General features: G+C 45.2%; 1 protein-coding gene across 9 annotated transcripts in view; it reads right to left on the reverse strand.

The window, feature by feature from the left end:
- The window catches only part of Tiam1 (TIAM Rac1 associated GEF 1), a 374,882-nt gene that overhangs the window by 59,279 nt on the left and 302,381 nt on the right, over positions 1 to 13,222 (reverse strand). For all 9 annotated transcript variants that reach the window (XM_036203278.1, XM_036203274.1, XM_036203273.1 and 6 more), the window contains 2 exons: positions 12,305 to 12,409; positions 5,615 to 5,696 (listed from right to left, as the gene is read on the reverse strand). In XM_036203278.1, the coding sequence (XP_036059171.1) occupies positions 5,615 to 5,696; positions 12,305 to 12,409 (187 nt within the window). The remainder of the gene's footprint in view (positions 1 to 5,614; positions 5,697 to 12,304; positions 12,410 to 13,222) is intronic.

Below are 13,222 nucleotides of genomic sequence, written 5' to 3' on the forward strand. Positions count from 1 at the left end.
TGTGTGTTCACCCATATGCACTGCTACTGGACACTGCTTGAATTTATTACCACATTCTTTCTGAAAACTCACTTTACCTATACCACTTCATATTGGAATCTGGTTAGCTGATTTCATACTCTACTAGTGATCATCAAACTATTACATAGTCAACCAATGCTGGGAACAGAAGAAAAAGTTGTTTTACAAAATTAGGCAAAATAAATAAAAATAAAGAAAGGAAAGAAACAGCCTACTGCAAGGCTGGCTGCCAGAGAGCCTGAGACTTTTCCAGTACTGTCAAAGTGAGCATGAAGTTTCCTGTTTGGCTCATGGTACCAGGAAACAGGTAACCGGCTGCTGGCAATAAAGTCCACCTGCCACTGCTAATTCTCCTAGAACTCTCTCAGAGAACAGAACTTCCTAGTCTTCACTCTGTTATCAGTTTGAATTTCATTCTTATGGGGGAGGGGGTTAAGATGCTAATGGCATGTGCTGAGAATGAGCCTGCTTAGTTGGAAGACAAGATCAAGGCAGAAATTTCCTTCTGTTCCTTGGTGTGTGTGTGTGTGTGTGTGTGTGTGTGTGTGTGTGTGTGTGTGTGTGTGAATGACTGATAAGGAGTTGGTGAGGCAGGGGAGCCCTACAATCAACTATGAATTTCTGCACCAAGCACTTGGGTACACAAATATAGACATCTGGACATGAGAAGTATACTAGAGTTCTCAGTCGGGTGGATCATCTCTGACTGTGAACAGCCCAAACAAAGGGGCTGTGGGCACAGCTTCCTTTCCAAAGTCTGTGCAAGGAGGACACAACCTTAGGAACACACACACAGCATCCTAAAGGACAAATGTGTAGGGCGGGGCCAAGAAGCTCATGCCGGCACCACTGTGCAGCACAGGTACAGCCGTGGGGTCTGTGTGACCATCTCCTACATCAACAAGTGTGGGGTCTGTGTGACCACCTCGTACATCAATGAGTGTGGGGATCTGTGTAACCATCTTCTACATCAACAAGTGTGGGGGTCTGTGTGACCATCTCCTATATCAACAAATGTGGGGGTCTGTATAACCATCTCCTACATCAACAAGTGTGGGGGTCTATGTGGCCATCTCCTACATCAACAAGTGTGGGGGTCTGTGTAACCATCTTCTACATCAACAAGTGTGGGGGTCTGTGTGACTATCTCATACATCAACAAGTGTGAGGGTCTGTGTGGCCATCTCCTACATCAACGAGTGTGGGGGTCTGTGTAATCATCTCCTACACCAACAAGTGTAAGGGTCTGTGTGACCATCTCCTACATCAACAAGTGTGGGGGTCTGTGTAACCATCTCCTACATCAACGAGCATAAGTTGAATGAAGAGCACAGCGATCTTACAGGCAATTAACAAAGGTTTTATGTGGGACAGGAACGCTCTAATCTCAGCAGACTCTAACAAAGGCCAAAATGATTGCCAACAGACAGAAGGAGATCATTCAATATCAAACTAAGGTAACCAGCAGTCAGGAGGCTGCCCTTGTAAAAACAGGAAGGCCTAGCGACCTAGTAAAGGAAGTAATTATGACTGAGTGAAGAAACTCCACCACTAGCTGATTTGACCAACTGCCAGGAAATCCCTCATACCGACACCCATGGCCAAAGGCAATCCACATAGAGAGGCCCAAACCAGGCCCAGGATGAAATAACTCTTCAAGTACAGACACACACCAAAAGGATGACACATGGCTAACAGAATCTCAGAGGTACTCCGAGACAAGGGAGAGCTACAGTGTTGACCTGTGCACACTTCCACTCAGAGACCACCTAGGACCTAGCTTAGTCTAAGCAGCATGTAATCTGAGCGCCATCTAGGGGCTGGCAAGGAGAGAAGAATTCCCAGGTGTTTACTCATTTTCTGATTGGTTTGGTTTTTTTTCAAGACAGGGTATCTCTGTGTAGTCCTGGCTGTCCTGGAACTCTCTCTACAGACAAGGCCCACCTCAAACTTAGAGATCCACCTGCCTCTGCCTCCTGGATGCTGGAATTAAAGGTGTGAGCCCATCACTGACTGGCCTAAGTGTTTACTCTTTAAAAATTTATTCAGCCAGTTGAGTTATTAGGTCATCCTCAAATGGCCTGCATACCTGTGGAGCTCATCTGTACAGGAAAGCTACACATTAGGGCTGGATGCAGACTGGCTGAGTCTGCTTTGAGATACCACAGCATTCTCTAGGGTCGGAGGACAACAGATCATCTAGAATTATGGGCTGCCAATTTAGTAAGATCTAGAATCCCCTAGGAGACCATCAGGCATGACTGGGTTAACTGAGGTGGGAAGGTCCACTGGTGAGCATTCACTGTTTCCAGCTTCCTCTGACGCCTGCTGCCACAGGACTTCCCCACCGTGGCAGACCATCCCATCAGGCTGTGAGCTGAAATAAACCCCTTCTCCACTGGGTTGCTCTGTTAGAGTATTTCCTCAACAGCAACCAGAAAAATATCTCTAACAGGGACTCTTCATCTTTCCCAGCCAACGCACCACTGCAGATAGGAGTCAGGATACTGAGAATGGGCTTAGCTGACGCCACCAGCCATGCAGCAGGGCTTTCCAGAGTGCAGCTTAGGAAATGGTACCGAGTGGTTTGACCCTGAGAACCTCCTCCATCAGTGCAGTACGGCCACAACCTCCAAGCATGGGGGCTATGAACTGTCTGAAAGAAATGGTGGTCACTCAACCCCAGTCAAAACGAAGCTTGCTCTTTCTTTTTCTTTCTTTCTTTCTTTTTTTCAAGACAGGGTTTCTCTGTGTAACAGTTCTGGCTGTCCTAAATCTTACTCTGTAGACCAGGCTGGCCTCAAATTCATAGAGATCCACCTGCCTCTGCCTCCAGAGTGCTGGGATCAAAGGCACCACTTTCTGTCACACAGTCTGAGCAGCCCGAAAGTCTATACAGTCCAGCACCCACATTCACACCCAGGATTTTTACCTTCTGTGGCTGTGGTCAACCACACTCAACTCTACTTACAACATATTGTTACAGCTCTTCTTTATCATGAGCCAATCTTGTTACTATCTTAATGTGCTTAACTTACAAATCAAACTTTATTAGGGACTGGAGAGATGGTTCAATGGTTAAGAGCACTGGCTACTCTTCCAGAGGATCCAGGTTCAATTCCCAGCAACCACATAGTGGCTCACAACCATCTCTAATTCCAGTTCCTTCTTCTGGCTCCCAAAGGCACCAGGTATGCAACACAGTACATAGATAAAACACACAAAGTATGCACACATTAAAACTTTGAACTTTATTATTGGTATGCATGTATAGAGGGGCAAAATAGTGTAGGGCTCTGTGCTAACTACAATTTTAGGCACCTGTGGAACATCCCCTAGGGAAATGGAGGTAACTACAGGGTGTTTTTATGCCAAGTGCCTACTTCTGGGTCCCAAACTCACTCGGTCCAGACTAAAAGCCCAAGAGCTTGGAAATCTGCTCTTTTCTAGATTCCCACTGGCTTACTCTCACTCGACAGAAATTAGGAATGAGCCGAGGAAGAAGCACTACCACAGAGCATCCGAGTCCAAGGCACCAGGCGCTTGTTTATGCCAGTGCCACCAATTACGGCTTTAATCACGGAGGTCACGCTTCTGTTGGATAGTAAGCCCTTTATAAACATTAATTCTTGGCCATTGAAAATGTCCTCCAGGCTTTCTGATGTGTCAGTTTGAGGGCCAAGCAGTAAATGGCAGGAAGGTATAATGGCCAGAGCTACAAAATCAGGTCCTATTCATTAGGATGCAGTACTCTGCTGAGCATTTTGAGATGAGGTTATTTGTCTGCGGGAGGAGATGCAGAATGAACATAATGCCAGCTGTCTTGTGAAGGATTTGGAAATTTTCAAACACTGAAAGATTCAAACCACATTCAGAGAGAGATCTCAAATACATGTAAGCGGTGGTCTTGACATTTCACCAGGAACTGCCAGCTCCTTCCAACACACAGTAGGCCCACACTTTGTAAATAGATGGCTGTGATTTGCTTAGACCTATGACTGTCACTGAGTAAGACCTAATTCACCACTTCTCCTACTTCCTCTATGGAAACCACAGACAACATCTCTGGTGACAAGTTCTCCAGCCTGGTTTGGGAGTATAGACAACAGGAGTCTCAGCCGGTCCCTCAGAGGCTACGTGGTGAGGGTGAGAAAGAAATGTCAGGTTTGGGGCGCTGGGCTTTGTGACTGTTACCTCGGCTAACTTTATCTCTCCAGATTCCCCCACTTACTGTACTCAGGCCTAATTCTGTTACTGTTGAAGCTAAAAGTAGTCTTAAATATACGGGAAGGACTACATATCTAAGATATGAGTTTTGTTTTTTTTTTTTGAAGGATGTTCACAACAGTTGAGTAGTGGTGGTGCACACCTTTAATCCTGGTGTTTGGGAGGCAGAGGCAGGAGGATCTCTGTGAGCTTCAGGCCAGCCTGGTCTACAGAGTGAGATCCAGGACACAGCCAAAGCTACATAGAGAAACCTGTCTCAAAAAAATAAAAAATAAATAAATAAGAGAAAGAAAGAAAAGAAAAGAAAAAAGACAGACAGACCTGCACATGTCTGGCCCTTGACTGACGTCTACCACTTAGTTGGAGGGAAATTCCCAACACTCCAATGTGCCTTTATGTCTACACAGTACAAACCATGTCATTCCGAGTGAGCGCCTGCTTTCCTCCTGGGACTCTAGGACTTTGCTGTGTGTCAGACAGAGGGTGTCTAGATGACCTACTTTCCAAGAAAAGTCGGGACTGAGTCTCTCTACAAGTTCCCCCAAAACAGTATATCCTGTGTGTTGCCACACTCCGACCCTGGAGACTCAACTCTCACTCCAGTGAGCGAGCAGTTCTGGAAGCCCAAGGCTGTGGTCCCTACACTTTCTTCCTGTCCTCTTGTCTCTGTGTTATTTCACCGTAATAAGTCACAGTCCTCAAGGACACTATGCACTCCGTCCTCATGAACCAGCAACCCAGCGGTAAGCAAGCCCTTTTAACTTCACCCATGGAGAAAGTAGGACGGTGCCTGTCTGTGGTCCGGATGGGTACATAAACATTTCCTTCACGTTATGCACATCATAAAACAATCCATTCTCCTTATGTCCAGTTCCTTCTAATGACTGTACTTCTGTGCGTCTGTGTGACTGCGTGTGAGTGTATGGTAAACACAAGTGCATCGACCATCGAAGCCAGAAGAAGGCAGGGCATTGGATCTCTTGGAACTGTAGCTACAAGCAGTTGTAAGCCACCCAAGGTGCAGGGATCCAAATTTGGATCTTCTAGAAGAGCAGCAAGTGCTCTTAACCACTGAGCCATCTCTCCACACCCCTACTCCCCACCCCTCAACTACCAATTTCCTTAAGACAGCAGAATCCTGCAGATTCAAGTTAAGAGACTGAAGGCCAGAGGCTTCCCTCCCCGTGCCCAGGGTGAGGATCTCTCTTTGTAGCTCAACTGCTCTTCACAACACAGGAGTCAGATGAGTTGTTTGAGACAGGACCCAAAGGCTTTTTATTGAATTGTAAATATGTGCAAGTTCTGTTTACAGAGACATGCTTTAACTGGAACACAAGCACCCAAGAGCAAAGACAAATAAACCTACCATAATTTCCAGCGGCTGAGTCTGACTTCTCAATGTGAATACTCTGGGTGACTTTGGAGCAGATTTCAATTTCTTTGTAAAGCTGCAAATTACAGAGAGGAGGCTAATTAGGACCCCATCCATCACAAATAGCTTCTTAGGATTGGTCAGCATTTTGTTAATCTATTTTTTCATAATTGATACCTGAACAAAAATACATATTACATCAGTCTCTCTTTTTTTATGTTGTAACCTATTGAGAGTTATAATGGAAACTTTAGAATTCTCATTACCAAGTTCAGCTACAGTATGGATTCTAACCCATCCTCGCCCCACACACACATATCACTCCAGATAACACCCTAAATTCAGCATAGACCTGAAAAATAATGCCTCAGTCATTAAACCCTCCAGTGCTTAGGCAAGGGATTCATCGAAATTAATCAGTGGTTATAAACATGTTGAGTGAGATTCCTCAAATTATATGGCACCTCTGTGCTGCTCCACAGCACTTACACATGAAAATCCACAGTCGGGTAAATTGGTAGAGATGGATGTTGATACGGAAACAAACTGTGTGGATGGACAAGATTCTCTAACTATACAAAATAGGCTAGAAAATTAAGTGCACAATCAATCCACTGTCTAATAACCCAACACAGTCTATAATGTGTTTCTGTAGAAACTCACGATTGAAATAGTGTATAGTTCGCACCTCAGAAGTGTTGTTGAAATTAACTGATGTTAAGGTTTCATCTATCTGGGCCTAACTAACCTCAGACAACATGAATTTTCAACTATGTGCCTTTTCATCTCGTACTGGGGCAATTACGATCTCCATTTTACAAATAGGGGGGCTAAGGCTGGTGAGATAGCAATAAGTTTGTAAAGCCAGGGTGGGCAGGGCAGGATCTAAGCCCAGTCTTACAACCCCCAGAGATAGAGCTCTCTTGACCCACGATGGTGACTCTCAGGCCAACCTGTGACACCCAAAGGGGCCCAAGGTGGGGAGAGTGGACCTTCTTAGGCAAAAAAGCCTAAAGCTGAAATCCAAATTTGAAAACAAACGAGCAAAACCAAATGCAAACTGTTATTTGATTTTGAAATGAAAATTGATCTCAAGCCACGGAATTGAGCAGCTACTTCATTCTGTAGTAATGAAGAAGTCCTTGCTGATGGCTGCCCCTGCCCTGTCTCCCCAACACGTCAGTTTATTCAGGCAAGAAGAGAATACAAGTTGCCTCCTCAGTGTACTATGACACCGCACAATGGGGGTTAGAGCTAGGAACGTTAGCGGTACAGCCTGGGTGGGAGGGGTCTATCTCAATATGACTTCATGTAGATACTTCAGAAATGTCTCACAAAATGTAACTGTCCAATTAGAAGACTTCAGGGATAGTGATTTTATGATCAGAAAACACAGTCACCAAAATGACAAATATGGAATGGCTCAAATAATTAGCTTACAAAGACCCAGCAGGACAGTACAGTGAGCAATACAGCCTTACCCACTGTTCTCTGCTTAGGTGAGCCCTGGGAGAGGGAGTATTCTCAAATATGTGTGACGGCCAATCCTTCCCACCAGGTGGCAGCATAGAACCACTGTTCTACCCATTTCTGCGAACACCCAGCGGGAAATAGTCTATGCAGAATCTCTGCTTTCTGCTGGTCTCTCAGGACAGCTCAGTGCAGTATACATGGGCCTCTTGTGCTGACTGAGACTGAGGCCAGATTGAGCAAAACAACTCTCATAAAATACAAGAATGTGTTGTGTCTTAAGATGTTTCTCGGGTTGGGGATTTAGCTCAGTGGTAGAGAGCTTGCCTAGCAAGCACAAGGCTCTGGGTTCGGTCCTCAGCTAAAAAAAAAAAAAGAAGAAGAAGATGTTTCTCTGAAACCACAGAATTTGGAGCTAGGGAATTTGAAATCTGGTCACTTTATGCAGAAATAAGTGGCATATAGATTAAATTACCTCCATTTTATTAAACTAATGGAATTGCATCTCCCCTACTCCGTTCAAAAAGTGGGTGAAGAGATCATCAGATTTTAACATGGCTTTGAATAAGCGGGTCCTTGGGTCTCGTGAAGTCATGTTCTATCTCCCTGTCTCCTCTGGGCGCCCCAGCCTAAGCCACCATGGCCGCCCATCTCAGCCACAGTGTCCTAGCCTGCAGAGGTCCTGTGTGCCCACTGTCCTGTGCCCTATGGTCCATCGGCCATACACCACCCTCAAGGAGCCTGTAACAGAAGAGGTCACCTATTGTCATTACTAAATATAGGGCTGGTTTCCAGGGCCCACATGACCCCAGAATACCCAAACCCCTGCTTACTCAACTCCCCTATGGAAAATAGTATTTGCATAAAATCTATGCTCACCAGCTCATACATACTGTGAATTATCTTTAGATTGCACTTGATACCTACCTAATAAAATAAATGATTGTTTCTGGATTGGGAATCAGGACCAAGGAAGTCTACACATACTCAATACGGTCATGGCCATCAACTGTACATTGTACTGTATAGATTACATATCATAGAGAAGTAACAATTGGGAGGTGTTTTCCCTTTTGTTTTCAAACACTCTCAATCTACAGCCTGATGAATCCACAGATGTAAAAGGCCATGTGTAAAGTCCTTTTGCTCCTGGGGTTCCCTTCTCCTCTGGACTCTTATTGCACAGCCTCCCTGTTCCTTTCTAACTTCATCTCTGGCACCACATCTTTTGTTTGTTTGTTTTACCCTCCTGGCATGGCACAGCCTCCATACCTCCTGGGTGACTTCCTCCCTACCTCAGGCTGGTCAGTTTTGTCAGCTACAAATGTAGATGCAGGGGCATGCACGTGCCTGCACACATGCATGTGGAGGTCAGGGATCAGTGTCAGGTGTGTGTGCACACATGCATGTGGAGGTCAGGGATTGGTGTCAGGTGTGTGTGCACACATGCATGTGGAGGTCAGGGATCGGTGTCAGATGTGTGTAGCCAGCACTCTAAGGACCCTCCTGTCTCTCCCTGTCCTGGATCACGGCTGCACACCACTGCACCCCCTTTTGCTGAGGTTTAACTCTGGAGCTCACGCTCATGTGGCCAGAATTTTACCAACGGACCCTTCTCCCCAGACCCATCTCCTCCTCTTGAGACACTTTCTGCAGAGCATACCTGAGACTCACACCCTCATTCTTCCCGCCTCCCATGCCGACGGCACAGCTAAGCACTCCAGCACCACACCTCTGTCTGCCTCTAACTTCTTTCTTTCCCAAGACTTACAACCTGCTGATGGCGGCATGTTTTATATGTGTGCCTACAAACCTGAATAGAGGCTCCTCCAGAAACAGAATTCCTTTTCTCTTTGGCACATACCCTGTGAGAATTGGAGATTATGCCGGGCACAAAAATGCTAAGTAAATATTTGCTGGATGAATGAAGAAATAAATTAATCAATTTTGCCTGCACAATGTATTCCCCCATCACTTGAATAAGAACTCATTTAGTGTGGGATCTGAAAGGTAGTGTCTCTACAGACTGCACCCCAGGTTTGCGACCATTCCATGGATTGGTCCCAACAACTAGTCACGAGGAAATAGCCCAATGGGCAACATTTACATGGATATAATCAGGAATGCAGACAGACAGTAACCAGTAGTAGATATTCACAGGCAAGAGAACTCCCTGCTCACTAACATGAACATTCATCACCCGCCAAGAAGATCTGGAGCCCAGGCCTCACTGTTCTGCTTTGATGGCATGGAATTAAGTATTTGGGGCAAGGTGGGGGTGGGGGATGTGTGAGAACATGGTTCCTGCAAAGCACTGGCATCAACTTGCAGATGAAGAACCAAAGCTAATTAACACTGTGTGGACTGCTGCTTGTTCAGAAAGGGACAAGACATCGCATAAGCTCTCGAAAAGCCACCAGGAACATTTCTCAGAGGGGCTCTGCCTGGGAATGAAACCACATCCAAATGAATGATCTAAGGCAGAGAGCCAAAACCTGGGACCCACTGAGATGACTCCAGGGGTTGTGAACTTAGGGGAAACAGTAAAAATTACCCAGAATATTGTAAAACGTAGCCTCTTCATTGATCATGAGTGCACACGGGCACCACACACAGCAACCCTGAGAGTGCCTGCGACTTCATCATAAATAGAAAAGTTATCTCAGTCTATCATAGACTAGTTATATATAGTTATCATAGTCTAGTTGCTACGAATAGCTCCCAAGACTGTTTATACTTGCCACTACTTCCTGAGTACTGGTAGCCACTATACCTACTACCAGGTCTTACAACTTAGTGAGCTAATAACATGCTATCTGTCATTTAAAGTTGAATTTTGTGAAGTATTTTGGTATAACTAAGCCATGGGGAAGTCCATACATATCCTGTCTTATGTAATTATAAGCACTGCTCTGGGCAGGGGTCTATAAGCTTTGTCAGACCCCCAGCTGCCCAGAGCACACAAGCTTAAAGAACTTGGTAAGCTGGAGGTGTTGGTGTAGGCAAGACCATGGCAACTGCTTCCGGGGAATCTCTGGGCCAGACTTCTGCAAAGGGCGAGAGAGAACACAATGGTCTCTCTGTACTTTAGATTTTTTAAAGTTCTAACATGGACATTACAATCACAGGCCCAAACAGACTGAACTTAGCACTTCATCACCCCATTGGATAAGACCACATAATATCCACAGCTTAAAAACAGTATGTGAGGAGAGCTGGAGAGGGGGCTCAAGTGGTTAAGACCAATGGCTGCTCTTGTAGAGGACCCCGGTTCAGTTCCCGGCCCCCACATGGCAGCTCACAACCGTCTGTCACACCAGTTCCAGGGAGATGTGTCTCCTTCTTCTGACTTCTTTAGGTTCTAGGCATGAATACGGTGCACACATACATGCAGGGAAAACACTTACACACATAAAATACTAAAATAAAAAATTTAAAACAATACTATACGAGTGATAAAAATTTTGAGGTTGTGGCTCAAAGTAGCACACATGCCTGGCACACCCGGGGCACAGAAGTTGGTTACCTACGAGCCCTGCGATGTCTGGGATGCAAAACTCACAAGTCGTGAGGCATAAACTCAACCACATCAGTGTTATCAGCTTCACCTCTTTCAATAGTCCCCTCTCTCAGAGTTTCTAGATCACATAGTTCCAGCTTATGCCCCAAGCCGATCTGAAATTCACTGTGTAGCCAAGGCTGGCCCCAAACCTTCACTCTCGGTCCATTGCCTTAAGTCTCTCCAGTGCTTAAGTTACAGATGCTCACCACACCACACACATCTTGCTATGTTGTTCTCCGGGGCAGTCTTGAACTCCCGAGGGCCAGGTAATCCTCCTGCCTCAGCCTCCTAAGTACTTCTTTTCCTTCTTTAAGTAAGGAAAGGACTCTCACACAGAGTTCGTTCACAGCACTGGCTATTCTCTACCTCTCAGAAGGGACACCTCGGCCCCTCACTGTTCATGTGGCCTCCTCCATCGACCTGGTCAACAGTGGCTTAGAGGGGACTAATCATTTTGGTCCTTTACCCTTTTTTCCTCAATATTATTTATACATACATATGTGTGTGTATATACATATATATATACATATATATATATGTATATATACACATATATACACACACACACATATATATATATATATATATATATGTGATGTTTTGCCTGCAAGTGTGTCTTTGTACTACATGTGTGCAGTGACTACACAGGCCAGAAGAGGACATCAGATACTCCAGAACCATAATTATGGATGGTTGAGAGCCACCACGTCGGTACTGAGAATCCACAGTCAGTTCCTCTGCAAGCAGTCAGTGTTCTTAACCACAGAACCACACACACACACCCCTTCCAGCCCCATCTTGATCCTTTTCCAACAGATAACGTGACAGAGTGTTACAGAAGTACAGTCTCACATTTCCTTAGAAACATTTAGAGGGATCTGAGGTGACCTTCTATAGAGGTTGGCAGAAACATTCCAAATCGTAACTGATGCAGGGAAAACATAATTGTACATATTTGTCAAAGCTCTTTAAACTGTGTGCTTAACACTGGTGAGTATTTCCTAATATAAGAAGTACAGTTCAAGAAGTTGATTTGAAATACCATTTCCTATGAAATTCTACACCGTGGTTCCCCTTTCCAAAGGAGGCCTCTGGGCTGTACACTTCTGCTTTCTGTGGTAAGGCCCTACCCTGTTTTCATGCCCGTATCCACAACCAGCAGCTCTGTGGCCCCAGAAGGATGACTAAGTATCAAGAGGCCAGAACATTCTCCAAGAGAGGCTTGGGGCATGTCATCAGATGGCCGGGGTAGTTTTGAAATTTTGTTTTACACCCACAAGATTTAACCCATCAGTTTTCATAAGAACGTGGAAGTCGCAGAGTACTGGAGTGCGCGTGCGTTTATTTTGACAACTGCCGACTGATCTTAGAGTCACCGATTAAAAAGACGTCTGCAGGAAGAGTTAGCAGTGATGACTAAACCCTCACCTGAGCATTACCTGCAGGTCTCCGCGTCCTGTGTAGCCCTGCTCCCTGGACGAGCTCTGGGGTGTCTGAGATGCGTGGTTATTTCTGCCAGCTTTGGAGCTCCAAAGGAAGCTCTCTCATTTCAGAACCCGTTCCACTCCACCAGCGACAATTACCACAAGTACATGCATAATTTGAAAATCATCTCAAACGGAATGGATACGGACATCGGGCATAAACATTACCAGCTCGTAAATGTCCTCCTCGGGCTGTGGAATGTAGACCTGCATCTTGTTCTCCATTAGAAATTTCAGGCGCAGGTAATGGGCGGAATGATCCAGTTGATGTGCCTGGCATGGGAAGGAAGGAAAATGTTTAGTTGTAAAGAGGAGAGATAACTTCTCCAAGGACGTGGGACTGTTATCTTGTTTCCTAAAGACAATAAGAGATGGGGTGAGTGGTGGGATCCTATCCTTAAAGGGTGAGAATACAAATCAGACCTGGAACTCATTAATAATAATAGTTCTATAGGGATCATGCAATTCAATGTAGAAAACTGAGTCGTGGCCTTTTCATGTATTTGATTAACTGCGCTCTGTAACCCTGGTTTTTCCTACAAAATCTATGTACATTAAAGAAGCCCTTGAATATTACTACACACACACACACACACACACACACACACACACACACACACACACGCAGGGTAACAAGAGAGGGGAGAAAGCATTCACAGTGAGAGAAAAAGGCTGCGCTCCAGAAAATTTGGGGCCCCCAGGACAGGTGTTAGCAGCTCACCGCAAACAAGTTAGCATGCAGGCAAAGCATATAGTCTTACTTCTATATTCCAGAACGGGATCGTACTTATATATTCCAGAATGGGGCTCCCACAGGGGCAGTGCAAGTGTGCCTCCAACCTGAGAAGCATATCAAATGACTTGGGAATTAGCATGCCCAGGGGCTTTGCTTTCTCTAGGATAGCTCAAAGGATCTACTCAATCTCAAAAGCCATTTTTGAATTAATTTTGATTATAAAAGATGCCATCATAATATGGTTTTATAAATACTTCTCAGTACACAAAAAGGAGGCATATGGAGAAAAGAAAAATACTTTTCAAATGTTTCAAGATGCCAGGCAGTGGTGGTGCATGCCTTTAATCCCA

The sequence above is a fragment of the Onychomys torridus genome, chromosome 12, assembly GCF_903995425.1.
Source record: "Onychomys torridus chromosome 12, mOncTor1.1, whole genome shotgun sequence".
Taxonomy (NCBI): domain Eukaryota; kingdom Metazoa; phylum Chordata; class Mammalia; order Rodentia; family Cricetidae; genus Onychomys; species Onychomys torridus.